Source organism: Rousettus aegyptiacus, unplaced genomic scaffold, assembly GCF_014176215.1.
Source record: "Rousettus aegyptiacus isolate mRouAeg1 unplaced genomic scaffold, mRouAeg1.p scaffold_m13_p_3, whole genome shotgun sequence".
Classification (NCBI taxonomy): Eukaryota; Metazoa; Chordata; class Mammalia; order Chiroptera; family Pteropodidae; genus Rousettus; species Rousettus aegyptiacus.
In genome coordinates, this window is record NW_023416306.1 from 164,445,329 (window position 1) to 164,472,193 (window position 26,865).

Consider the following 26,865-nt stretch of genomic DNA (forward strand, 5'->3'; position numbering starts at 1 on the left):
CAGTGGCATCGAACATGGCATTGGTCCAGAAGGGCTGGTGAAAACCATCTATTTTATCTGGGCCCTGTTAAAGAAATATTTCCTAGGTCACAATGCCTCACCCCTGGGCTTTATTTATTTATTTTTTAAAATTTATCTTGATATAATTTCAAACTTACAAAACCAATTGTTAGCATTTTGTTTCATTTGCTTTAGTAGTCTCTCTGTGTGTTTCTACATATGGGTGTGTTTCTCCTGAGCTGGCTGAGAACAAGCTGGGGACATCATGTTCTTATTCCTCGATCCTTCAGTGTGCCTCTCCTAAGAAAAAGGACATTCTTTCGTATAATCAGAGCACAATTATCAATGTCAGAAACTGTAACTATGATAAAAATACTATCGTCTAATTTACACTCCCTATTCAAATTTTGTCATTTGGCCCAATAAACGCTCTTTGTTGCTACTTTTGTCCAATCCAGGATCTAGTTTATGATCACACAATGCACTGGCTATGAGAGCTCTTCAGCCTGGCACTCTCAGTCTTTCTTTCTGACCTTGACATCTTTGAAGAAGCTAGACCAGTTAATTTGAGGACTATCCTTCAATTTGGGTTGTATCTAATGCTTCCTCATGATTAGATGCAGGTTACGTATTCTTTGAAGGAGTATCAATGAAATGATGTTACCTGTCTTAGGAAATATCAGGAAGCATGTGATGTTACTTTTCCCAGTATCAGTGTTAATTTTGATCATGTCATTGATGTGCAGTTGTTAAGTAGTATTTGCCAGGTTTCTCCACTATAATGTTACTATGTCCCTTGTAATTAACTGGCAAATTGTGGGGAGATGAATTGAGGTTATGTAAAAATATTCTGTTCCTCGTGGAATTAGCACCCGTCATTCCAGAACCCAATGACGGTTTTCTAACTCTGCCATTCCTTCTCCACGTTGGCTGGCATCCTCCCTTAAGGAAGAGCTTTCCCTTCACCCCATTTATTGCACTTTCTTACTTTCTGTCACAAAATGGTCCAGTTTCACCTTGAACTTTTCTAACTTTTTTAAACTTCATTTAAATGCAGCCACCACTTATGGATCGCTATCTGCCAGGGGGAGTACTAAACACTTCACATGTGCCAGATTTTATGACAGAGACCTTAACCAAAACAGGAGTCAGAGGGGCTGTGGGAGGAGCTCTCCCGCCCTGTGTTGGTTTTGAAAGCCATACAGAAGGAACTGTATGGTCACAACAGAGCTCAATGGTCATAACAGCCTTTCCTCTTCCCCGGGAGAAGAATTTCCTTCTTCTTGCTCTCTCTACTTGCACTTGGCTTGCCATGGCTGTACGTACCGCACTGCAATCCTTTTTTTCTCCAGTAAATCCTTCCTGTTGAAGGAATGCCTAGACTTTTTGTTCACGGTTGACCCATGCATCAACCCATTTAAGCCAAATGACTCCAGGCAAATGGGAAAGCCAAGTCAGAGAGATGAAGTGACTTGTCTACTAGGAAATACTGAAACTCAGAGCTAAACTCAAGTTAGTATTTAAGTACAGAACAGGGAAAGAAAAACACAAGTTCACAGAACAGTGAGTGGATTATCAGATTCACCGGAGCACAAGAGAAAAAGACAGGCTAAGGCTGGGGTCAGATTGTTTCAAAAGCCAGACTATGGAGTTTAGATTATGGGGTAACCCGATTGTGGCTATGTGTTAAAAAACAAACAAAACTAATTAAATAATAATATAAACTGGAAAAGATCAAGAGAGGTCAAAAACTGGACATTACAACCATTTAATTTTCTGCTATTAGAAATAATGCTGTTTCTCCTGATACACCAAAGAGGCTAGTATACACGGGCCAAGTTACATAGAGTAATGAAGTCATGTGGTTCCTCCACCTACCAGCTTGGTAGCCTTGGGTACCTCCAGACACCATGAGCCTCGGACACTGCATTTGTAAAACAAAGATGATAATCCATATCTTCAAGGGCTGCTCGCAAAAACTGAATGAAATCATCTATGGAAAATGCTAAGAGTAGTGCCTGATACCAAGCGAGTATTACAAAAACTAAACATTACAGGTCAAATACCCGTGGTGACGGAAAGAAATCTAATTATGGGCAATGAACACACAATGCAACATATGTATGCCTTACTGTTAAATTGTACATCTGAAACTTACTGGATTTTGTTAACCAATGTCACCATAATAAAGTTAAAAAAAAATAAAACCTAAATATTACAATGAAAAATATTTGCTACCTTCATCTCAACCTCTTTTGTGACTCTGGACAGGAGTCTCGGATTTTTTTGCCTACAGTCAACCTTACTTTATATTAACATTCTTGCTTTTAAAATTAGAATAATAAAAGCAAGAAAACGCCATAAGAAATATCCTTGTACATACATTTTATCCTCTTGGGCAGGTACAGATTAGTAGGACAGATTCCTGAAACTGAAATGCTGAGTCACAACATACTTACATTTCAAATTTTGATAACAGCTCTGAATTTTTTATAAGTATTTTCCCCCCAAAAGATATAGCCATTGATATATCCCACCAACAGTGATTGAATGCCTTAAAAGTTCTTACCGACTCTTGTTATTATCATTATCTTCAAGTTTTACTAATCTGACAGGCATTTTTAAGACACAGAAATGTTTAAGGTGCAAAAGAAAGAAGAGAGAATGAAAATCAGTATGCAGGAGCCAGACAACACCGTGTCAGTGGAAGCAAAGACTTATTCTGATAGTAACCGAAGAGCAGACGCGACCATCAACAGTCCATCTTCGTGACAATAATTACGCATAAACAAGTAAATCTGATACGTTCTCAGAGGCCATGAGGCACACTTCATCACTGTGATTTCCAAAATAGTTTATAATTATACTGAGATTTACTTGTTCCAGTCCATACTGTGGAATACCTACCTTACTCTGATGCTCGTATAGACTACTGGCTTCTTGATTAAACTAAAAGAAACTTTTCTGTTATATGAAAATGGTTATATCTCAATTCTTTTGTATTTTGCTAAATTATCTTCTCTGAACATAGAATGGCTCATTCTCTATCTATAAAATAGGAATATAAATAATTCCGACTTATACATAAGATTGTTATGATTAAATGAGCTATCAAAGGTTAAGCCTGGGCCTTATATACAGTAAGCACTTATTACATGGCGACTGTTAGCTATTGTTATTATTTGTAGACATCGATTACAATTTATAGATTGAAAAATATTGACAAGTTTAGTTGTAATAATTTTAAAATAAAATTCGAATTTATGATGTCCCAACTTATCTACTGCCTCGATGTAAGCATAATTTCAAGGCTTAGAAATACTTAACATATATTTGTATAAAGTACTGTGAGGGTCTAACTAGTTTTAGTCAGTATTAAGCCAAAGAGAAATTTTCTTATATAATTGCTATGTCAGTGAAATACGCAAGTTTTAAAATTGCAGAGATATCTGCATTTTACTCAAGTACAAGTAACTTGCTTTCAAAGATTTTCATGTGACAGTAGCTGGAGGGCCAGATGAAGCGCTCTGGTGCTGTGTCTTTAAGAGGCACAAAAATAACAGGGCCACAGATTTTACAACACTACCATCCTGCCTAAATCCAGCACGTCCCATCTTTTCTCTTCTCCCTTTCACGGCGAAGCTGCTTGAAAGAGCGGCCCACACGTCTGGTCCGACTCCCCTCGCCCTCTGCGCGCTTCCTACTGCTGCTGTAACAAATCACTGAAGACTCGGTAGCTGGAAACCACCCACACGTGTCATTTTATGCCGCAGAAGTCTGGCATGGGGGTCACTGGGCTAAAATCAGGACGTGAGCAGGGCTGCCTTTATTCTGGAAGCTCTAGGGTACAGCCTGTTTCCTGGCCTTTTCCAGATTTAAGAAGCTGCCAGCATCCCTTGGCTCACGGCCCTGTCCTGCCCTGACAAGCGATGGCAGCTGACCTCTTATCGTCTCACCTAGCTATGAGTCTCAGATTCTCTCATTAGAATTTTTCCTCCTCATATTTCTTTCTTTGGTGGCACCTTTCAGAGAGCGGACCGTCGTCAGTCTCACGCTGCCCCGATCCAGACCCCGCCGCCTCCCCACACTCTACCGCGCACTGTCTGCCTCATTTTATTCACTTATTTTGTTTTTGTTTTTATAAGGTTATCCTATCGTCGTCCATTGCATTTTCTTGTTGGTTTCAGGAGAGCACACTCTGTGTGTGTGTGTGTGTGTGTGTGTGTGTGTGTGTGTGTGTGTCTGTCTGTCTGTCTGTCTTTCCTTCTCTCTGTGGGAATAGAAAGGTGGGTACATATTGGAGGAGGGATAAAGAGCTTTTAAACTAATAAATTTGTTTTTTAAAACAGTGACTTAATCTTACGAACTTGAACTGAATACCTCCACAAAATTTCCAGGATTCTAGCAACTGCCTAAGACAAAATTATTTTTAAGAGTTCTGATATTATCTTTATAGAGTTTTTATTAATAATACTGTATTGTATATTTGAAAGTTGCTAACAGATCTTAAAATTTATCATCACAAGAAAAAAAATTTGTAACTATGTAAAGTGATACATGTTAACTAAAAACTTACTGTGGTAACCACTTTTCAAAATACACATATATCAAATTCTTACATTGTAGACCTTAAATTAATATGTTATATATCAATTATACCTCAATAAGACTAGGAAAAAATACATCTTACGGGTTTAACATTAGGGTAAACAGCATCTGCTCTCAATCAAAATTATTACTTTCTAAGTAAATATTTAATTACAATTGACCCTTGAACAACATGAATTTGAACTGCATGGGTCCACTTACGTGTTAATTTTTTTCAATAAATATATTGGAAAAAAATTTTGGAGGTTTGAGACAACTTGAAAAAAACTTGCATATGACCTGTGTAGCCTTAAAGTATCAAAACAATTAAGAGTAAAATATGTTGTGAATACATAAAATATATATACATGTCTTCCTTATGATTTTAATAACATTTCCTCTAGCTTACTTTACAGTAAAAATACAGTATATAATACATATCACATACAAAACATGTGTTAATCAAATGTTTATGTCATCAGTAAGGCCCCTGGTCAACAGTAGACTATTAGTAGTTCAGTTTTTATGGAGTCAAGTTATATGCAAATGTGTGACTCTGCAAGGGGTCAGCCCCTAACCACAACATTGTTCGAGGGTCAGAAGGTCGAGCGTATTTACGTTTCAAAACAAAAAATCAGGTGTTCGAAGTCACTTGTAAACATTCGCCACAACTTCTTCTATTCACACTGTTAACATCACTGTTAAAAAGCCATGACACTAGCTCATCAAGAACGTGAAACAAACTTGCTTTACTGAGAAGGAATGTAGTACATTACGGGCCAGCAGAGGGGAGTTTCAGCTCCAGACCTCTGCACATCTGATATGACTCAATGTTGAACCCAGAAACCTCACCATTGTTTACAGTTTATGTGCTTCTAGTAACAGATGGAGAAACTGAAATCCACTGGAAATGCCAACTCTGATAAGCCTTACAGTATTACAGAAAACTACAGAAACTATCTAAGCAGCGCTGTTTTCCACTGAGGATGCAAAGCGATAACCATGGAAAGAAATGGTTGACTTTTTAAGGCCATGTCTCTTTCATGCGATCTCATGGAACTCAATGGACAGGAGAGGAAGTAACAGTTACCTGACAGAAAGAAGGGCTAAATCCTGCATCTCCTACCTTCAAGGAAAGATTCTCCATTCTGATTTCACTCTCCAAACACCCACTTATTTCTAGTAATTTCTGAATGACCTCTGGTCATCTAACCTTTGTGGCTCCAATTCTCTTATTTAGAATTTCTCTCTCACATATTTCTTCTTACGGTGACATCTTCCAAAGGGCTAACTGTTGTCAGTCACACATTTGCCCATGATTCAGATCCCACCCCTATCTTGTCCCCCACTATGCACTGTTACTTGGTCTTTCCCCCCCCCCCCCCCACAAATTTTTCTTTTCCTTCAGATATGCCTCACATTAGTTCCCATACTTTCTGGTTTTCATTTCCACCTCCTCTTCCTCCTCCAGACCCCCTAAATCTCTCTTGATGGCTCTTTTCCTTTCTCTTGTATCTAAAGCATAGTCTTAACATGCTGCATCACACACCCCTGGGAGTAGTCTCCTTTTAATGCCATGCCAGTTACCTCACTTTTCTTTCGGTCTTAGCTCAACATTCTAATAGCGCCTCCTGCACATGCATTCCAGCTTATCAAAATCATCATAAAGTTCTCACTAAGACATACCTATATATCAGCTGTGAATTAATATTTACTTCAAAGCAAACAAGCTCCCTCAGTTACTGTCTGTTTTGCTATATACAACAGACTGTGATGTATCATAAACCACTCTGTCACCATCTTAGCAAGTATTCTCTCCCTTGCAATTTTTGAGATGAAATTAATATTCGAAAGTAAAACTTTAATATTTTAAATACCTTCTAACTCATACTAATAGGATGATTCATGATGACAGAACTGTCTGTAAGGCTGGGGTGGCATTCATTACTGAGAATGTTACTTAGCATCGCCTTTATAAATACCTTTGTGATTAGCTTCTTTAATGTCTTATAAAGTCTACTGATTAATCTGACAGTTTAAATAGTCACAGATCAGCTGGTGTTTTGACAAAATTACCACTATCAAGATCAGTGAATACCAAAAAAAAAAAAAAAAAAAAAAAACTTGTTTAGAGATTATTTTCCGCATAGAATTCCTTCCTACTGTTACTCAAAATGAATACAACTTTTAAGAGAAGAGATGAAAATATTTTTATATTTCTTGTTGTGACCAGGCAGAGGTACAGAAAAAGTTATAAAAGGAGGTATGATCTCTACGTTATAAGATTTGGAATGGCTAAAAAAATATATATAAAGGAGAAAATGCATCAAATCTATATGATGCCATTAGGTATAAATTAAATCAGAGCCTGAAAAGATATTAATGATGTACAATTTTTTAAAAATGTGATTTATAACAGATGAGTTTACAGAAGGGGTCAATGAATTACAGCCCAGAGGCCAAATCTAGTCCACTGCTGCTGACCCTTGATTTAGAGGATAGCAGAAACCATATAAATGAATGGAAGGCGATGATAACTAAACAAAGCATATTACAGGAAACAATCGCACATACTTAGTTTTGACAGAAATGCTGTATTCCATATCTGGCAAATGTCAAAGGTAAGTCGAGACAATACTAACATGGTAATAATCTTATCATTTGGAGAAGCCTGTTGTAATCAGGCAAATTTTATCTTCAAGGAACAAGCCTGGTCAAGAAATGTCCAGGGAGCCACGAAATGCTGGAATGTATCAGCAACCTGGAACGGAACCTCCACCTCTGTTCCCAAATATCTTAGAGAACAGCAAGAGTGGTTGTAAACCTCCACTGACCTCCACTTTCAACAAAACTTAGAGACAAAGAAAACCCACACATACCAAACGGCATGCTGTGGGAAGGCTGGAAAGCAACTTAAGTGTCCACTGATAAATAAAGAAAGGAAACACGGTGCATACATACAACGGAATATTATTCAGCCCTAAAAAAAAACAAAACAAAACAAAACAAAAGAATGAAAATCTTGCCATTTGCAACAACATGGAGGGAACGTGAGGGCATCATGCCAAGTGAGATAAGTCAGACAGAGAAATCACAAATACCATATGATTTCACTTACATGTGGAGTCTTAAAAAATATCAAAAAATCCTAAGCTCATAGATATAGAGAACGGCTTGGTGGTTGCCACAGGTGGGCGAAATGGGTGAAGGGGGTCAAAAGGTACAAACCGGTTATGAAATAAATAAATCATGGGGATATCATGTACGTCATGGTGACTACAGTTAGTCATACTGTACGGTGTATTTGAAAACTGCCGATAGGAAATCCTCAAAGTTCTCATCACAACAGCAGCAATAAAATTCTGTAACTGTGTATGGTGATAGAGATTAACTAGACACTGTGGTGATCGTTTTTCAAGATATAAAACGACAGAATCATTAGGTTATACACCTGAAACTAATATAATGTTGTGTTTCAATTATACCTCAATTTTAAAAAATCTTAGAACGAAACGAAGTCTATTCCCTACCCATTGACCACGGGCGGGTCTTGTGTTGGAGGCGAGGCTGTCTCAGGGGACGCGCGGCCTTGGCCTCTGCCCTGCTAGCAGCCATGAGCTGCTCTGCCTGCCAGGCTATGAACTGAGCCCAGCCAAACTGGCAGAGATCCGCCATCCAAACCCACAGAATCGTGAGAAAATAAGTCATTGTTTAAGCAACTACATTTTAAAGTGGTTTGTTATCCAGCAATAAATAACTTGTACCACTAGGTATTAAATAAAATGAAAACTTATTAACCAGAAAAGGTAGACATCATTAATTGAAAAAAAAAATCTGGTCACAAATTGTATGTACAGTACAATCTCATTTTGATAACACATACATACACGCATGCAGACACATAGACAAAAAGATCTAGAAGAATGTATACTAACAGGGATATATAATGAGGTAAACTCTAGTGAAAATAATTTTTCTTTTCTTATTTTTGTTTTTCTATATCTTCTAGATGCATATATATGCTTTTGCAGTAATAAAAGTTTTTTAAAAATGTTTTTAAAAGGTCTATAGAATTTATTCATCAGACAAAAATTCAGCTGAGTCCCTGATGAGCTCGACATGTAAAGTCTTGCTATTAATCTCTTGTAGTACAAAAAAATTCAATAAAGTCAGTTAATCAATAAACCTTTAGAGACAGTTATGGGCTGAACTGTGTCCCTCTCAAATTCATATACTGAAGCCCTAACCGTGAGCACCTCAGAATGTGACTTTATTTGGAGACAGAGCCTTTAAAGAGGTGATTAAGTTATTAAGATGAGGCCATGAGGGCGGGCCCTAATGTGACCTGATATGATCCGTGTTCTCACAAGAAGAGGAAATTTTAGCAAAAGCAACACCAGGGCTGTGAATGCACAGAGGAGCGGCCATGTGAAAAGGCGCCTGCAAGCCCAGGAGAAAAGCCTGGACCAGATTCTTTGCTTCTGCCGCTCAGAAAAGACCAACCCTGCCAGCACCTCGATCTTGGACTTCCAGGTGCCAGGACTGTGAGAAAATGAAAGCCACCCAGTCTGTGATCATTCGCGATGGGAGCCCTAGCAGACCAAGACAGGGCCCAAGTATGATACAGCTCAGTAACTGGAAAACTGACTTAGTGTATATTATACTCATTTGCAAACAAAAAAACTGAACCACATGAACAGTTTTTAATAAAGTCCTGTTCCAGATTTCTGAAAAGTTTTACCTGTAAAGTCGAACAACAGCTACAAACACTTGCAAAGAAAAATTATAACAAACCTATCTATGCGGTGAGGAGGTAGGGCGCACGCTTTCCAAACGTACTGCCTCACTTACGATGGAACAAACATGTTGTCTAGTCTGCATTCTACTCTTATGCTGATAGAAGGTTTTCTTGTTTTATTTTGTATTTATTTATGGGCCACTGACAAAGAAAAAAATAATGGAGAACCAATGACTAAAGACCTACATTATCAAGGGCTATTTTTTCCTAATCGAATACAAAATATTTCACTCATCTACTTTTAAATGAAAACATTATTCACAAAAACCACACTACTTACAAGAAACAATTAAAAAAAAAAAGACTGAGTACAGTTAAAGTGTGAGAGAATGGAAAAGAGAGAGAAGCTGAGATGTGGAGGTGCAGAGTCCAGGTGTTGGGGTTCTTACTGCTTTTGGCTCGTACTAGCTGTACGGTTTTGGCATACGATTTAACTTTCATGAGCTGGTTTACTGTAAAGGAAGCGGCTTAAACAAGATCATCATTTCTCAACCAGTCTTCGTGGCCTCCTTAAGGCTTTGTTGGAAATTCTGGTAGGGTGAGGCACAGAAATAAACTGGTAGGACTTGGTGCCCTTAATCTCGGATTCAAGCAGAGCTACGCAGTTCTGTCTGCTCCCACTTGAACGTTTTTGTTTTCATTCGAGGGCAGGATTCTGCTGCCAAAAATGTTTGACACTAATGTCTTAAAATGCTCTGTCCCCTACAACCCACTGGGTAAATATTCTGAAGAAACACGTATTTAAAAATCAGTTAACGACACAGCTGAGCAAATACATGCGGGCAGCAGAAGGACGAGCCCCGTGACATCACCCTGCGGGAACGACAGGACAGGCGACACGAGCGAGGGCTCGGAGGGGACAGGAGAGTCGGGATCGTCAGGTGGCGGCGAGCACTGCGAAGTGGGCCGGACGTGGACCTCGACTCAAAAGGTAAATGCAGTTTTAGGCCGTCACTGATAAAAGTATAATTTCTAAAATGAGAGCATTCCATTAAATTGTCAAATATATACTTTAAAGCCTGTTGGTACTAGTACTAATAAAAGAATACAGGCAGTTCTGTTTGGCAAACTTTGACGTAAGTCAGACCTGAGGTCCGATCTTCACTCTCAAGCTTACACGACACAGGTAACATCAGGAAATGCAGCTTCCAGGACCTTCGGCGGCACTAATGAGGGGGTTTTGGTAGCACTGTTGTGGGGTCAGTAGTACCCGGCACAGCACGGGAATACCACAGGCACTCACGAAATAACTAATGCTTACGGAGCACTATGTGAAACTCTATCTCATCTAATCCTCAGAATGGTGTGATGACAGGGAATCATAACACTTAAATGCAAATTGTCACAAGAATGGGACTAAAACTGTAACGGATGAAATGCTGGATGATGGCATAGTGCGATAGTGGAAGTCTTGCCATTTACTTCTAGTAGAACAGAAAACAGCACAACTTTTCTACAAAGCGATCTGGAGATATGCACGGAGGACATTTCCAAAGTTCACGTACCATAGTCCAAGTCAGTTTAGGAAAGGAAAAAATTTAAAAAGTGCTGTGAGTAGAAATGGGAGGGCTCAAAGGGTCGACTGACTGGTAGGTATCGCTATGATGCAGGTTTTTCACCAGAAAAGCAAAGCGTTTCTAAAATTAGAAAATTTTAATTTCTTTTTTCTTTTTTCCAATTACCCATTTCCATAAATATTCCCTTGCCAGCCCAAACCTGCACATTCCCAAGAACTCCTAAAGCAGATACTGTGCCCAGGTCACTACTCAGCTCCTCACATCTGAATGAAGCACACAGCCCAGGGAAGCAGGTGGCTCGGGTGTTTCTTAAGCTTAATAACGGAGTGTGGAATAGAAGCAGATAAATGCTCTCAGGTTGGGAAATCCCAAATCCAGAGCAATTCATGATGATCAAGGAAATGCCGCCACAGACAGAAAAATGAAAGTCAAAGTATTCATTTCTTCAAAGTTCAAAGTATGTTACTCTTTGAGTACATTATGACAAGGCTCTCCCGCCACCTCCCAAAAAAAGTTCCTGTAAAAAGTCTGACGAAAACTGACACTTACCTAAAATGAGATGAAGTTTGGTTTCTGTCTGGAAGGCATAGTGCAGCGTCACCAGAAACGGCGACTGCCTGATGTGCTCCAGGACCTGTCGCTCCGTCTTTGTGTGCTCTGTGGTTTTGGCCTTCTGAACTATTGTTGCCTTTTTCAAAACCTTCATGGCATACAGCTTTCCAGTATCGTGACCACTAATTTTACGAACCAGGAATACTTTTCCATAAGCTGAAAATGAAAAAAGAATGAAAAGAATTACAATGCTATGCAGGCAGAACGGTAATTTACTGGCAGTTGGAAGTTACAATGCACAAAAAGAAAACACTCTTTGAATGAGAAAGTAGCCTTAATGCTGTTTCAAATCGCTCTTTGATAGACTTCTTCAATTTCATGCCAAACATATTTCTATCTAGGTCTAACCCCCAGTATCTGCATATCTCACCACTGCTGCCAAAGTTATACTTTTGCTCTTTTACTGTTATTCTCGCCTCAATATTTTTAGCTGTAGGAAACTAGCTGTTATTATGGTCAATTAACCACAATCCAATTCTGGAACAACTAGGGCATTTTAGACATCAGATAAAACCTCTAGGTTTTGCTCTTGATATAAACAAATGAAAACAGTTCTTAAGAATCTCATACGTGCATTTGAATCAAGTACCCCTCTATACTTATTTTAAAAATCTAAAGCAACATAAGCTGATGTTATATAAACAAAAGAAATCTTTAGATTTAAAAAAAAAAACATTAAAAGATCTTAAATTGCAAGCAATCTGACAGAAACCTCTTTACATCTCTGGGTTGTAATTCATGGCTTGGTAGGTCAGCCTCGCCACAGATTCCCAGTGTAAGGGCTCAGTTGGACAATTCCTATGTGTGGTACAGGTACCTGCATTTATTTCCCTTGAGAAAGGGGCTGGGGGAGGGCAGGAAGAGGTGGGAGGGAGAGGGAGGAGGAAGGACAGGCAAAAATCCCGGGAGAGGGAAGGCACAGGTGCCCAATTCACCCCTACAAGGTATAAGTTCTCTTTCCTTTTAAAAATGCAAATGCATCCTGGGATGGTTAAGCCCAGGACCACTTTCGAGGTTAACACCCTTTATTCAGACCATTCCGGGTACAGTCTGAGTTGTGATCCAGACCAGTGCTTGCATATACTCTGCCCACACCTCTCCAGGATTTAGCACATAATTCTGTTCTAATCCACCCACAAGAATGAGAGAGATTTAAAGGAAAAGTTCTTGTACCCTGTAGGTTACTCAGTCCAGTACTCTAGGAAGTGAATCAGAACAGACACATGATATACAATGGATCAGTGAATGACTGTAACACTCCAGGAAAAAAGGAAAACCAGCACTTATTAAGGACTTGCTATGCCAGGCTCTGTGCTAAACGTATTCCACATATCGATTCACTTAATCCTCAGAAAAGTCAATGGTGGTACTTTCAGTAATTGCATTTTACAGATGAGGAAATGGGTTCAGCATCCCTACAGAACTGGCCAAAAGACTGGGCTAAGAAGTGGCAGAACTGATTCAAAGGCAAGTAGTGGGATGCCAGAGACCACACTCTTAACCATAAATGAATAAAAAAAAGATTCTTCATGAATACTAGAAATTGACGCTCTGAGCTTTAATAAAATCAGCACCATGAACATACTGAACACATTCTGGAATCGAGAAAAAGTTCACAAAATGTTTGTGTCTTTGTAAATAATGTCTGTATCATTATAAATAAAAGAATAATAGATTGGAATTTTAGTAAGGCTGAAGTGAACCAAAACAGAAAACTTTTAGAACCTAATAAATGAACTGTTATCCATCTATCCTTTCCAACGTAGAAAATCGTTCTTTGCCACTGAAAAAAGATGCTATTCAGGGTCTTCCTACCACTTATGTTTGCCTTCAGCACAGGTGTTGACCATGCAGCAGACAAAAGGGCGTTAGCACCTCATGTCTAGTACTTGTCAAGAACTTCAGAGATGTTAACTCATTTGATTCCTGTAACGTCCCCATAAGAAGTGAGGAGGGTTATCGCCATTTTACAGATGAGAAAACAGAAGTGGAGAAGAGCTGGGTCGCTTGCCCAAGGTCACACTTGCCCATCTGGCCCAACTCCAGAGCCCACATGGACTCCCTGAAGTGAATGGCCTCACCGGCAAACAGACAAGGAGCCAGACATTGAACAGAAGTCACAGTGCAGATTAGGTGTCAAAATGGCGGAATGGACACAGGACTGCTGCTTCTAAGAGAAGATTTCGTAAGGTACTCCGTTTTACTGGTGGGGGAATCTACATATTGGAAAATATTCCTTACATTGAACGGAAACAGACCTTTTTAATACTATTCATCTGTGGGTCCTTCTATACCCTTTGGATTTATAAAAAAAATTATTACCCTCTTCTATGAGATAACTTTTTAAATATTTAAAAATATGATAATGCTATCTCATCTATGCAAAATGTCCTTATTCCTTAAACCAATCTTCAAGTAAATGACTCTGAGACTTCTTATCACTAGGAAGTTCCACTGACGCACTCTGATTTATTATTTGACCCACATATGTTAGCATCCTATGTTACCTCACTTATTTGGAGTGAAATACAACATTAAAAAAACAAACAGGAAAAAAAATAAAAAATATTTCCTGTTTATTTTTTTTTTCATGTTGTATTTCACTCCAAATAAGTGAGGTAGCATAGGATGCTAACATATGTGGGTCAAATAATAAATCATCCTTATTGCCACATTATATGCTGTTTGGTCAAATAATAAACTGTCATCATCATTGCCAGGTAATGATATCCAGAAGTTTTCCAATAATATGAGCCAAAGACAACATATCCTGTCAATATATTTTCACCTATCAGAAAATGTCAGGGAAAAAAGTACGATGAAGCCCACAAATCTTTTGTTTTTACTTCTATAATTGCCATGATTAACGAAAGCCACACACTGTAAGTGCCAACAGATGCTTATGTAACACAATTCAAGGAGTGCCTTACAACATTCCAAACAACAACTATTTCAGACAAACAGGATCTTAATTATGAGTAGGCTGCCTAACTAAAACATAGCTGCTTCCAAACAGCCTTGTTTTTGAAGCAGCCATGAGGCTGCTTATCACACTGCAAAGAGGGAAGAAAATATATTTACTACCAGAGAGACGAAGAAACCACCTTCCCTGGCCTGGCTGAGCTGGTCTGCAGATTCGGACAGAGGGAGAAAGGGAAGCAGTCCTTCTGTTGAATAGTTCCATCTACTCCACCATCACCTGCGTGTTTTCCAGTGTTTTAAGAGGGGCCACTGAAAGTGGAATTGGTGGCAATATTATTTCCCTTTAGTTTGCAACTTGATCAATGACTGCCTTCTAGTCCAGCCTGTTCCTGGCTTTCATTAGTTATGTGTGTGCTGATGTTGTTAAGGAATTCCTATTCTGAAAGCATCTTTTGAGAACAGCGAAGGCTACCAATGGTGAAAACTCTTCTGGCCAAAAAAGATAAACAAAAGGACTTCCTGCTCAGGTGGGCCCCGCAAATGGCCGCTGAGCAGCACATCTGCAATGCTGCTTAGGTAAAGGGACAGAGCGCGATGCTTCGGCGTGCTTCTGATTTCTGCATTGCATGCAGTGGCTTCGAACACTCTGTTAGCAATCTTCACAGGCATCTTGTACAGCTTATCAATTTCCTCAGAGCCAGGGCCTTGACGAGATACCCTGATAAAAAATGAGGAGAGGGCATGGAGTTCACCAGATTACCAAAGGCCCTGAGCTGCAGCTCTTGACTGAACATGAGGTAGAAGTTCCACTTATTTTGCGACTGAGGGAAAGTAAACTCTAAGAAGGATTAATTCCTCACTTAGCTTGACAGACATCTGTGAGCTTATAAATGAGGTGAATCTTTCAGCTCTAGGCCCTAGCGACACCATTTCTGCTGAAAGCCTGTGTGCTCACAGCCACGCAGCCCTTCCAGAAGAGAGAACTGCGTGAACTTCCCACAGCAGCAGAAAGACTTCCACGGGTTGGAGGAAAACTACAGATATTTTATGAAGGTTACGTCCGTTCCAGCAGAAATGTGGATTTATATTCTACTGTGACACAGCACAGTGTTGATGAACCTCGCTGACAACAATCTCAATGGCTGGATAAGGCAGTGATGTAGAACCAAGTGAACAGCGTCAGGGGAAAATGTCCAGTTCCTCTGAGCAGGTCTCGGTTTGCTTTTCCAAATGTGGGATTTTTCTTCCATTTGCCACAATGATCACCACGAATCAGGTTTTTGATGCTTGTTGTCGTAATAAAAAAAAGTTAAAAGTGGCTCACAGTTCAAAAACGAGGCGGCACTCATGCTGCCTGTCACATCAAAAGCCACTGCACGATTTCAACTACTTTTTCAAGCTAAACAAAACCAAGCCTCTCGCTGGAATTTACTTGGAGCCTCAACTAATCTTTTCATTTTATTTGTAAAATATGAATTCATTAAAAATTTTTAGGAAGTAGCCTTTAATATCTGCATTTAAATGATAAGATCAATTAAAAATACTTATTTTTGTGGTCTGTCTATGAAAACAATCAGCTTACAATGCCATAAATTAAATGCATGCAGAATTTGTGTATGTCTGCATGCATTGTTCTGAAGGAAAAAGTTAAGAACTATTGTTCCAGAAGGCCTCTGGTTTATTTCCTTCATCACAGTTCTCACCTAAAACATGTTGCTCTCACTGAGATATGAATGGCTCAAACACTGTGAGATCACTGTTTCCTGTCATTCTTTTATTAATGTTGCTTAAAAGTGTTTACATAGTACACACTGCCTACCAGCCATGTCACCTGTAGCATAAACTACTGTACTTGAACTACTGCTTTTTGTAAAATGGCAGAAACTCGTAGTGACTTCCACTGAGACAACTCCCAGGACTGATACTCCCCTGCTCTCCCGTGAAACACACTGCCTCACACTGAATGCTGTAACTAGTTCACTCTCGCGCGTCTGTCCCCGTGCAGTTCAGTCGTCTGCTTCATATCAGTCACCGACACTCACTGTCCTACCTGTTCACGCCTGTTGTGTATTTTATTTTTATTGCATAATCTAACTAAATATTACATAATCATGGAAACGTAAATATGAAAGAAAAGAAATAAATGAGATTGAATGCTTTGGAAGAACTAGATAAAAGCAAAACACTTAAAAAGAACTGCTGAAAATGAGGTTTGGGTGAAACGATTATAAAAGGCTAGGGGAAAAAAATTAGGAAAATCAAAAAGGATTTTGTACTTAAATTACCTGAAATGTGTCTGGTTTTCGCTCCACTTTAAAGAATCTGAAACTTAATTTTAAATGATGCATTACAAGTGTGGTTTATGCAAAATAAACCATTGTTTAAGAACCTGTTCTCAAAAAGTCTCAAAGACTGGCAAGTGAATACATATTTATATGTTTTAAGTGAAAAGTAATATGTTCAAAGTGCATATATACATATATATGTGTATATATATATACATACATACATATATATATATCCCTTTAAAATCTTTCCACTTTAACCCATGTTTTTTGATGAACCACAAGCGCTAATCATGTCATGTGAGAGTTCCACTACCTAAAATTCAGTCATCCCTGCTGGAGTTCATCCCTCTCATCCTTCCCGATCACTGGAATCTCGTTGGAGGTGATCTGGCCATCAGCCCACACTAGCTTTGCCTCTCAGCTTGCTTTCGCCCTCAATCTGGTAAATATACCTTTTGTATTGTCCTCTAAATTGTTGACAAAAATATAACTCTTTTGGCTCTAAACATGATTTCCCCCATTGCTCTTAAAATAAAGAGAATCCATAATATAATCTAAATCATCTGGCTTCTCCCTACCTCTCTCCACCTTCTCACCATCTGATTCAGCTAACTTCTTCAGACATCTAGCCTTTCATGACTTCTCAGACTAGTACAATTCCTCTAATTTTATGCTCTCATAACACCACATTCCCTGTCACTGAAATGATCAAAAACAAAAATTTTCATTTATTTGTGTGATTGCTTCATTAATTAACTTCCACTGGACCATAAATTCCACAAAATCATAAACTATGTCTGATTTTACTCATTTCGTATTATTAGCAAGTAACTCTGGAGCTGGCGCATCATGGAAACTCAAACAATGTTAAATTCATGGGGAAAAAAATACGAACAAACAAGTTAGCAAACAGGAAAAGGCCAAAGAAAGAGCTCTACAGCGTACAGCCAAATACTTTCTCTCAGCTGGCAATTTTGATCTGAAGTTCCAGAAACCAGTAACGCAGAGGCACAGCACAGAGCTAGCCCCAGCCAGCTCTTTCCCTCTACAGAAGGAATGATGAGCTCTCATGACGTAATCCCTCTTAATTTGTGCATTAAATATGATACCTGGCAACACTCCCTGGTGAAACTGAACTAGGAAAGTCTCGCTGTCACCATCCTGGAACAGGAAACTATCTTCACACAGGGACATCTGTACGCGGCCACTGCTTCGTATTCCGCCACAACTACACGAGAATAAATGGCGATGCCTGGCCACATCCCTTCTTTCTCATACATCATTTAGCTTGGGGGGACGATTTCTATCTTTCCATGTGAAAAGTCCTGGGCACTGACCATCCACCTGCCTTTCCCTCCCTCTTCCCCTGTAGCACTTCGTTTGCCCTGAGACAGCAGTGTCAGAAACAGAAGCAAACAAGAAATACATTCTGGAAACTCTAAATTCCCCTTGTCCTGTCCTTAGAAACTGGCATCTGTGTTAACAGGCCAGCCGAACATACATCATACGTAATGCTGGAGGAGTGCATATCAAGCCCCTGTAAAAGCACCATCATGGGAGGGATTCTCAGAGAAGCTGCTTCATGTCATGTGACTCAGCACACTCAGGACACAGGAAGCAAACGCCCAGACCTCAGTGGAGAAACTGACTGTAATCGGGAACTTCTGAAGAATCATCTGAAACATCTGATTAATTAGACCTCAGAATCTCAAAGAAACGCTACTATCCATCCCTGTAATTCTCTACAATCGACCCTATGTATACACCGTGCACATGGGTAGGAAAAAGCAACATCGTTAAAATGGCCACATAGTTAAAGCAATCTACAGATTCAATGCAATCCCTATCAAAATACCAATGGCATTTTTCAGAGAGCTAGAACAAATAATCTTAAAATTTATGTGGAACCATGAAAGACCCCGAATAGCCATGGCAATCTTGAGAAAGAAGAACAGAATTGGAGGTATCACACTACCTTATACCATACTAAACTACAAGACTACAGTAATCAAAACAGCAGGGTACTGTCATAAAAACAGATAAATTGATCAATGGAACAGAATAGAGAGCCCGGAAATAAATCCACGCCTATATGCTCACTTAATATATGACAAAGGAAACAAGAATATACAATGGAGTAAAGACAGTCTCTTCAATAAATGGTGCTGGGAAAACTGGACAGATACATAAGACAGAAAAGATAGAAAAGAAAGAAAAAGGAAAGAAAGAAAAGAAAAGAAAAGAAAGAAAGAAAGAAAGAAAGAAAGAAAGAAAGAAAGAAAGAAAGAAAGAAAGAGAGAAAGAAAGAAAGAAAGAAAGAAAGAAAGAAAGAAAGAAAGAAAGAAAGAAAGAAAGAAAGAAAGAAAAGAAAAAAGAAAAGAAACTGAACCACCTTCTTACACTGCATACAAGACTCATAAAACTTCTAGAAGAAAACATAGGCAGTAATCTCTGATATTGCTACTAGTAATTTATTTTTGGACATAACTTTTTGGGCAAGAGAAACAAACAAACAAAAATAAACAAATGGGACTACATCGACCTAAAAGTTTTTGCACAGCCAAGGAAACCGTGAACAAAACAAAAAGACAACCAACTGAATTGGAGAAGATATTTACTTATGATACGACTGATAAGAAGTTAATGTCCAAAATATAGAAAGAATTCATACAGCTCAATAACAAAAAAAACAAACCACCCAATTAAAAAATTGGCAGAAGACCTGAACAGATATTTCTCCAAAGAGGAAATACAGATGCCAAACAGATACATGAAAAGATGCTCAAGGACACTAATCATCAAAGAAATGCAAATTAAAACCACAATGAGATATTACTGTACACCTGTCCGATCGGCTATCATCAATAAATCAAAGAACAACGAGTGTTGGCGAGGATGTGGAGAGAAGGGAACCCTCATACACTGTTGGTGGGATTGCAAATTGGTACAGCTGCTACGGAAAAGTCTGGAGGTTCCTCAAAAAATTAAAAATAGGTATACCTTTTGACCAAGCAATTGCATTTCTAAATGAATTTATATGCCTTTCCTTAAAAATAAAGAAAGTAAAAAACAGACATGACAGACTTAGGCCAAAGAATTTTCCCTTTATTTCCACCTCTTGTAACCTCAGAGTTAAATTTAAGACTCGATCACAATGACTATCTCATTCCAGATGTCTATAACATCAATCTCACTTACCCTTATCTGGCTTGCACTGTTTTTTTGTTTTGTTTTGTTTGTATTTTGTTTTTCTAGGTACCTTTCCTTCCCATCTTTGAAAACACCTTTGTACTTCTTTGAAAATAGGTAAATTTTAAAACACATTTAAAATAAAATGTACTTGATTTTACATATTTATCAAACAGAAGCACTGATTCCTTTATTCCTTTTACATGATAGTTATCTTAACTGCAAACTTAATTCCAAATATTTTTTAAAACCCTATTAAACTAAGTATTTCAAAGTAATTTTAAGATAAAAAAGGAGAATTTAAGCCATTTAACTATAACTTTTTGTTAGCCCATGTTGCCAAGACTTGTAAAATCATAAAAACTAAATTTCTAAGGTTGATAAAGGTAAATTGGTTAAAATGGATTATTCGTCTAACACACAAGAAAAAGATATGAACCCAAAACATGCTTACTTAAATAGATGCTAAAAGTAAACAGAGACATAGTAAAAGCATATGAAATTATAGACAGTAATTTTTATGAAAGAGACTGAATAGGTCATTTGTTTCAGGCATAAACATTTATATCCTCTCTAGAAGATATATAATAAAGAAGATCTGGAAAAGACATAATAAAAGTGCCAGCATTCTAGATTTAATCCAATTTTAGCTTTTAAATTAACCAGAGCCATTTGACTCATTGCTTAACTGTAATGGTTAAAAACAACTGTACAACTGAATCAGGAACACAAATCAGTATTTTCTCATGGAAAGCGACAGCCTCTAAAAACGTAGTATGTAAGAAGGTTGAAAATAAAAAATAGTTTCTGGATTAGCTATCTGTGGATTCCATTTATGCCTTCAACATTAGCTTGAATACTTAAGGCCTCACTGTGTAATAATCTTCTAGATGAGCACTGTTAGGTTCCAGAGAAAACATTAAGACACCACGTGCATTAACCCGGCTCTAATTGCATGAACGTATGAAGTGGCTGTGGCCAACTTCTGATTATCTCCATATGGGTGACCCATGTAAACTATAGGCCATTTCTTACCCCTGGTCCCAAATGACTTCAAAACTAAAGATTCTGGTCCAGCAGGAAAGAAGAAAAAGCTGCAAAGGAAACCATTCCTACTGTGAGATCTAGACTTGGACATGACTACCTATGGATGTGATTACCAGAGGATCTTACTGAAAGAAAAATATAAGAAAACAAGAAAATAAGGATGACTAAGCAGCACATTCATAAATCATTCTTTGTTCTTACCTCAAAAAACAAGCTGTGTGCCTAGTTACCTGGCCAGTGTTAAGGACCATCTGTGGTAGATGCAAATGACGCCTTGCCGGATCACACCTTTCCAGGCTGGTGCACCCACACCTCAGCTGCTAACAGCCACAGCCTCTTCTTTGAGGAAAGGCCTACAGCAGACAGGAGCCACAGCCATACCCGGGAGGTTACATTCCACCATGCCCTACCACACCCCCACCTGAGCAGCCTGCAGCCAAGCACTAACAAGGGTACGAAAGGCTTGCCTCCACACTCTTGCTCCAAAACTTCCCATAGGTTCAGGCTGAATCTAGCCCCAGCTTAGAGCGCATGCTGCTCAGGCTCGGCCCCGCCCCTGCTGCCTCCCCCGCTCTCTCTAGGAGTATTCCTGCAATGAATCGCGTGCGCCCAAACCCCTGTCCCAGGCTGTGCTTCTCGCAACCGTGTCCTCAGACAGCATAACACACTGAACCATATTCACATCAGGGAGACAATGTCAACCCCAACCTTCACATGGAATCATCTTTTGATTACAGCATAAAATATCACAAACATTAACCTCTCCGATTTCCATAAACATTGTGGGCTTGCACTGAAGCATAGGGTAGAGTGGGTATACACAGATGCAAAATTATAAACTTTTCTGAACGACATTTTGACAATTTAATGAATGCATTCCTTTAAAAGCATTATTTTAATAGGGATACTTTCCAAACACCTAAGAGAATAAAATGACAAATGATGACTAAGTCATCACACTTTTTAAGTGTTTGACATGACTCAACCAGATTCCCCGCCCCATCATATCACCATAAAGTAGCTGTGTCTTTGTTGCCTAGTGCAATGTCTAGCGCCCTCTAGTGGCAAATTACCCCAGAGAACTAAAATTACACCTTACTTAATAAATAAAATGTGTTCCTGAAAAGCCCACAATAAAGAAAAATTTTTTTCAAGTCTGTCTTGTCAGGGACAATTTTGATAGAGTCTGGGACTAATCAGGAAAGAACGACCAGAGTCAACAGTTAGAGGACAGCACTTAAGGCTGCTTACCTAGTAGAGAGACTAACCCAAAGACAGTCTCTCTACTAGATAAGTATTTCCACAGAACTTGAAAGATCTGCTGTTGATTAAATGACTGTCCCCCCCCCAAAAAAAGCACATAAGGAAAAGTAACCTTATGAGGGCACCAGGGACTCAGGTAGGCACGAATGGTTGTTGCTCAGTAGATATTACTGGAGGCAAGGCACTTTGAATATCTATGTTCTGCCAGAACTCATTCCAAGGTCTTATAAACCCAGAAATAATTCTTCATTAAATGAATAACAGATTCATATTATTCAATTGGCAAGTCTGTATGTAATGTTATCTTTTTTTAATGCTCACTACACTATCCGTAGCACCCAAAACAGTACTGTCCTCTTAGTAAATAAACACACGTGAAGAAATGAATTCCAAGAGCAATGGGAACGGACTAAAGGGTTTTTAGAAGCGACATGATCAAACGTGCACCTGAGAAAGAAAGATCGCTCTAGCTGTAGTGTGCAGACGGATTAGGAAGGATCATCGTGAAACCTGGAAGACGTCTGGTGGGTGTATTTCCCCACTGCTGGGCATATTTTAGGCTTTACGATAAAATGTTTGTTAAGAGATGACATTCATTAGCTCTTCTAGAAGCTGGGCTTCTTTCCCTTACATCTATATAAATAGCTAAAATTTATACAGCGTTTACTATGAGTCAGGCAATCTAAATGTTTTATTACTCATTTTATGTACATTTTAGCATAAGATTGTTAAACTAAAATACAAAGAGGCTGTTAATCTAAAATGTTTGAATAGTTAAGAGACAACAAAGAACGAAATACATTTTCATTTGACATGTTATTTTTTAGGTAATACACAAATCCACTTCCTAGAAATGTTAATAAAATTTCAACATCTCATTTGTGAAATATTTTTGTTACATTTTTATTAGGACTATAACTTCAGTCGAAATTACTCCCGGATATGCTAACGGAGTGAGTGACTATATGAAATAACTAATAATCTTTCCTTATGAGTAAGTCCTAAATAATTTTGTTTTCCTAATTTAGGGTACAACTTTACAGTGGAGTTCCCTGTTCAATAAATAACCTCGACTGATCATTATCTAGCAATTAACAATTCATATCCTATCTCAATCTTATAATAACACTGTAATATAGGTATTATTAATCTATGCCAATAGGGACTTGGGCTCACAGAATCCTTGACATTTACCCAAGGAATGCAAGTAGGCGGTGATAACGTCAAGGTTCAAACCTTAGACTTCGAAGTCATCCTCCATATCCGCATACTTCATAGCTACGAATGCATCAGAATTGGAAGAGAAAATCAACTCAATTGCACCCTTTACAGTTACATGGTAAATTTTATCTTTATTGTCATAATGTTAAAAGGTCTCCAAAGTATAGATCGTGTATAATGAATTAAAAAAAAACTCAAAGAGAATACTAAATTCTTTTAGGTGACACCGTCATGCTCCATTTCAGTAAACTTCAGAATTACTAATAATGCACACAATGGGTACGTTCAAAGACTACCTTCTACACTTGGACAGATGTCTCAAAGAAAGCAAAATGCTCCAAAGGAAGGCAGCAGGTAAGGAAAAAAATAAAAATAGGACCATTATTCCCACAAAGAATCTAAAACAAAATAATTCTAAAAGATGAACCAAAGATATTTCCTGGACTTGGGAGTATCAATCTCAAGAATACTGCAAGAGACAAGAGCACACATTATATACTTGTCAGGCTATTATTATACTTCATATTGTTATGGATACGGGGAGGGGGCAGGCAACAGGGTTGGAGAAACATACAGAGATGATCTTAAGAGCTTACAGTATAAAGAAAAATAGCAGATACGAGGAAAATTCACAGAACCACTACAAAAGAGCTTCGGAGCCTCCATCAGAGAATGAAGCAATTTTGGCAAGATGTGGATGGCTGGAATAGAGAAGGAACATCAGGATGGGAGAACAAGACAAGGCAGGCCCTCGCAGGGTGGGAAAATGCAACGAATCGTAGGGGTGTCAGAGAAAATTAACTAGACTAGAAAGCAGGTGGAATCTCAGGGTGACTGGAGAAAATCAAGAGAGAAAACAGAGCTAAGCCTGAAAGCAAAGAATGAATTTGGACTTGAATAATTAACTGGGGAAAAAAAAGGCACTCTTAAGTTCTGAAACAGAGTAGAGCCATCATGTCGTTTTAATGAGGCTGCATATTACTTATAACATAATGTGCATAAAAATGCATTAAACGGAAACAAGAGTTTGCAGCAAGGCAGACCAGTTAAGAAAACCCTAACGACATGCCCGTATAAGGTAATATGAGTGGCGGCACTAGCGACAGAAAAGGTAAACCCAGGGGTCATTTTGAAGGCAAATTTATAGTATTTTATCAGAAACCAGAAATCAAAAGGTCAAAATAGGAAGACTCGAAACTTATTTCCAAGTCTCTAGCTTAGAAAACTGATCAACAAATTAGTGATTAACCAAAAGAAACAAGACAGCTGAAAAGAGAAATAAAGCAATACTCTGAATAAGAGACTTTTTTTTTCATGAATATTACATGCAAATTTCATGAATATTACATAACATCAAAAAGTAAACCTTTTATATTCCAAAATTCCAGTCTTCAAGATATTGGATGAATACCATTTCTTCTAGTTCAAAATATATAGAAATGAATTTATCAGAAGAGTTTCAGTTTCACGAGCAAAGAAAACCTGACACGACACATAGACATTTGATAAGACTTTTCTATTATTCTATTAGTGCTGAAAAAAAATTACCTTTAAAAGGTAATGAACTGAAAGATTAGTGGTAAAACTTTTGAATAAAAATTGAGATTTTAATATATTCATAATAAAAGTTTCCACCTACTCCATTTAGTCATCAAAACTGTGCTTTTAAATACAGAAATGCCTACAGTGACGTTTCTTAGTTATTCCATCTTCTTATAAGCAAGTAGACTGTCAAGTGACAAAAAGGAAAAGCAGTGTCCATGGCTAACAACAGACCAATTACAGAACAGCAAAGCAGCCTGAAATGGAAATACAGAAGTACAACACTGCTGGTAAACTCTTTCCTCGCCTTTGCATGATTACCGTAAAGACCTGTGATCAAACCATTCATAAAGCTAAGGTAAATAAGAAGACAAAGCTTTAAACACGTTGGAAGAAAATACACACAAGGTTTGGTTTTATAAATTTGATATTAAAATTTTACATGTGTAAAACTGGCCTATAAATTTCCTTCCTCATACTCTTTTTGTGTGTTTTTGGAATTAAGGCTACAGTACTAGCCTTATATAATGAATTGGAGGAAATAATCCCATCTTTTCTATCCTCTGAAAGAGCTTATGAAAGATTAAAATTACCTATGCCATTAATATTTGGGAGCGCAATTCTTAAAACTGTATCAAGTATTTTCCTACTAGGAAGATTTTAACTTAATGCCCAATTTCTTTAACAGTGATAGGACTATTCGGGTTTTCTATTTTTTTTTTTCAGTATGGTAATTTACACATTCAAGACTAGTGTGTATGTTAGAAACACCACCTCAGAACACTACCTCCTATGACCTCCCACATGATAAGCTATTTCTGTCCAACATTTCAGTTTTCTTCCAACCTCACAATTTCAATGTCATGACCGTGATTTTATATAGACAATACTGTTTAGATTTTCCCTGTTTACCAATCCTTTCTGCATCTCGGAAACTTTCCTGAGATCATTTTTCTTCTCCCTACATCTTTTAGAAATTCTTTTAGTGAAAACCTAGTGGTGGAAAACACACTCAGTTTTTGTATGTGTGAAAACATCTATTTTTCTCTCATTCCTGGAATAGAGTTTTGCTGAGTATACGATTCCAAATTAGTTATTTTCTCTGGGCATTTTGCAGACACTTAGTCTTCCACTCTCCTACAGCTTTTATGGACGCTATGAAAAGTTTTTTCAAATCCGTCTGGTCATTTTGTAGCATGCCTTATCCTTAATATTACTATAAAAATCTCCCTTTAATTTTAAAACCATATAAACATGTATATCATGTTTTATAGCTAATAATTCCAAGTCTCTGTGGGCCTAATTCTGCTATTTATTCTTTCTACTTCTTTCACTCATAGTGCCTTGCTTCTCAACAGTTAAGACTATGTCCGTAAAACTTACTCTGATACTTCTTGAAGGTCTGGATAATCGTTTATTTTGCCAAGGAGGATTTATATTTGCTTTTGCAGGACACCTGAGAACTACCAAGTCAGGACTACTGTAACCTAAATTCTTACGTGATTTTTGTTCTTTGGGATCACACAAGTGTGTTCAAATTCAAGCTGCAAATCTGTGCGATGCCTGGCTTATGCTGTGGATGCTCGGGGAAGGCTCTTATTTAATTTTTTATTCCCTTTCCCCAGAGCCAGAGCAGAGGCAGAAAAGTTTCCTCTCCATCTCCCTTTACAGGCTGGATTTTTTTTGCATTTAGTCTAATACTGAGAATTAGCCTTCTCTACCTCTCGAGAGCCTTAGATGTTGCCTCTCATACCAAGCATGAAAATGATAAACCAGAAGAACAATTCACTGGTAGGTTTCCCCGGCATAACCTTGGCCTTTGGGCAGCTTATTTACTTCTCTAGAGTCCTGCTCTTTTCTTTTTTGACTCTAAGGATGC

The 26,865-nt window shown here is 38.2% G+C and overlaps 1 protein-coding gene across 6 annotated transcripts in view; it reads right to left on the bottom strand.

Moving 5' to 3' along the window:
* Nucleotides 1–26,865, bottom strand: part of RPS6KA5 (ribosomal protein S6 kinase A5) — a 137,560-nt gene that overhangs the window by 65,450 nt on the left and 45,245 nt on the right. For 4 of the 6 annotated variants that reach the window (XM_016154289.2, XM_016154282.2, XM_036238432.1 and 1 more), the window contains one exon: nucleotides 11,452–11,670. In XM_016154289.2, coding sequence (XP_016009775.2) covers nucleotides 11,452–11,670 — 219 coding nt within the window. Of the gene's footprint in view, nucleotides 1–11,451; nucleotides 11,671–21,161; nucleotides 21,314–26,865 lie in introns of those variants that run through there. The other 2 variants (XM_016154295.2, XM_036238431.1) reach the window with 2 other exon arrangements.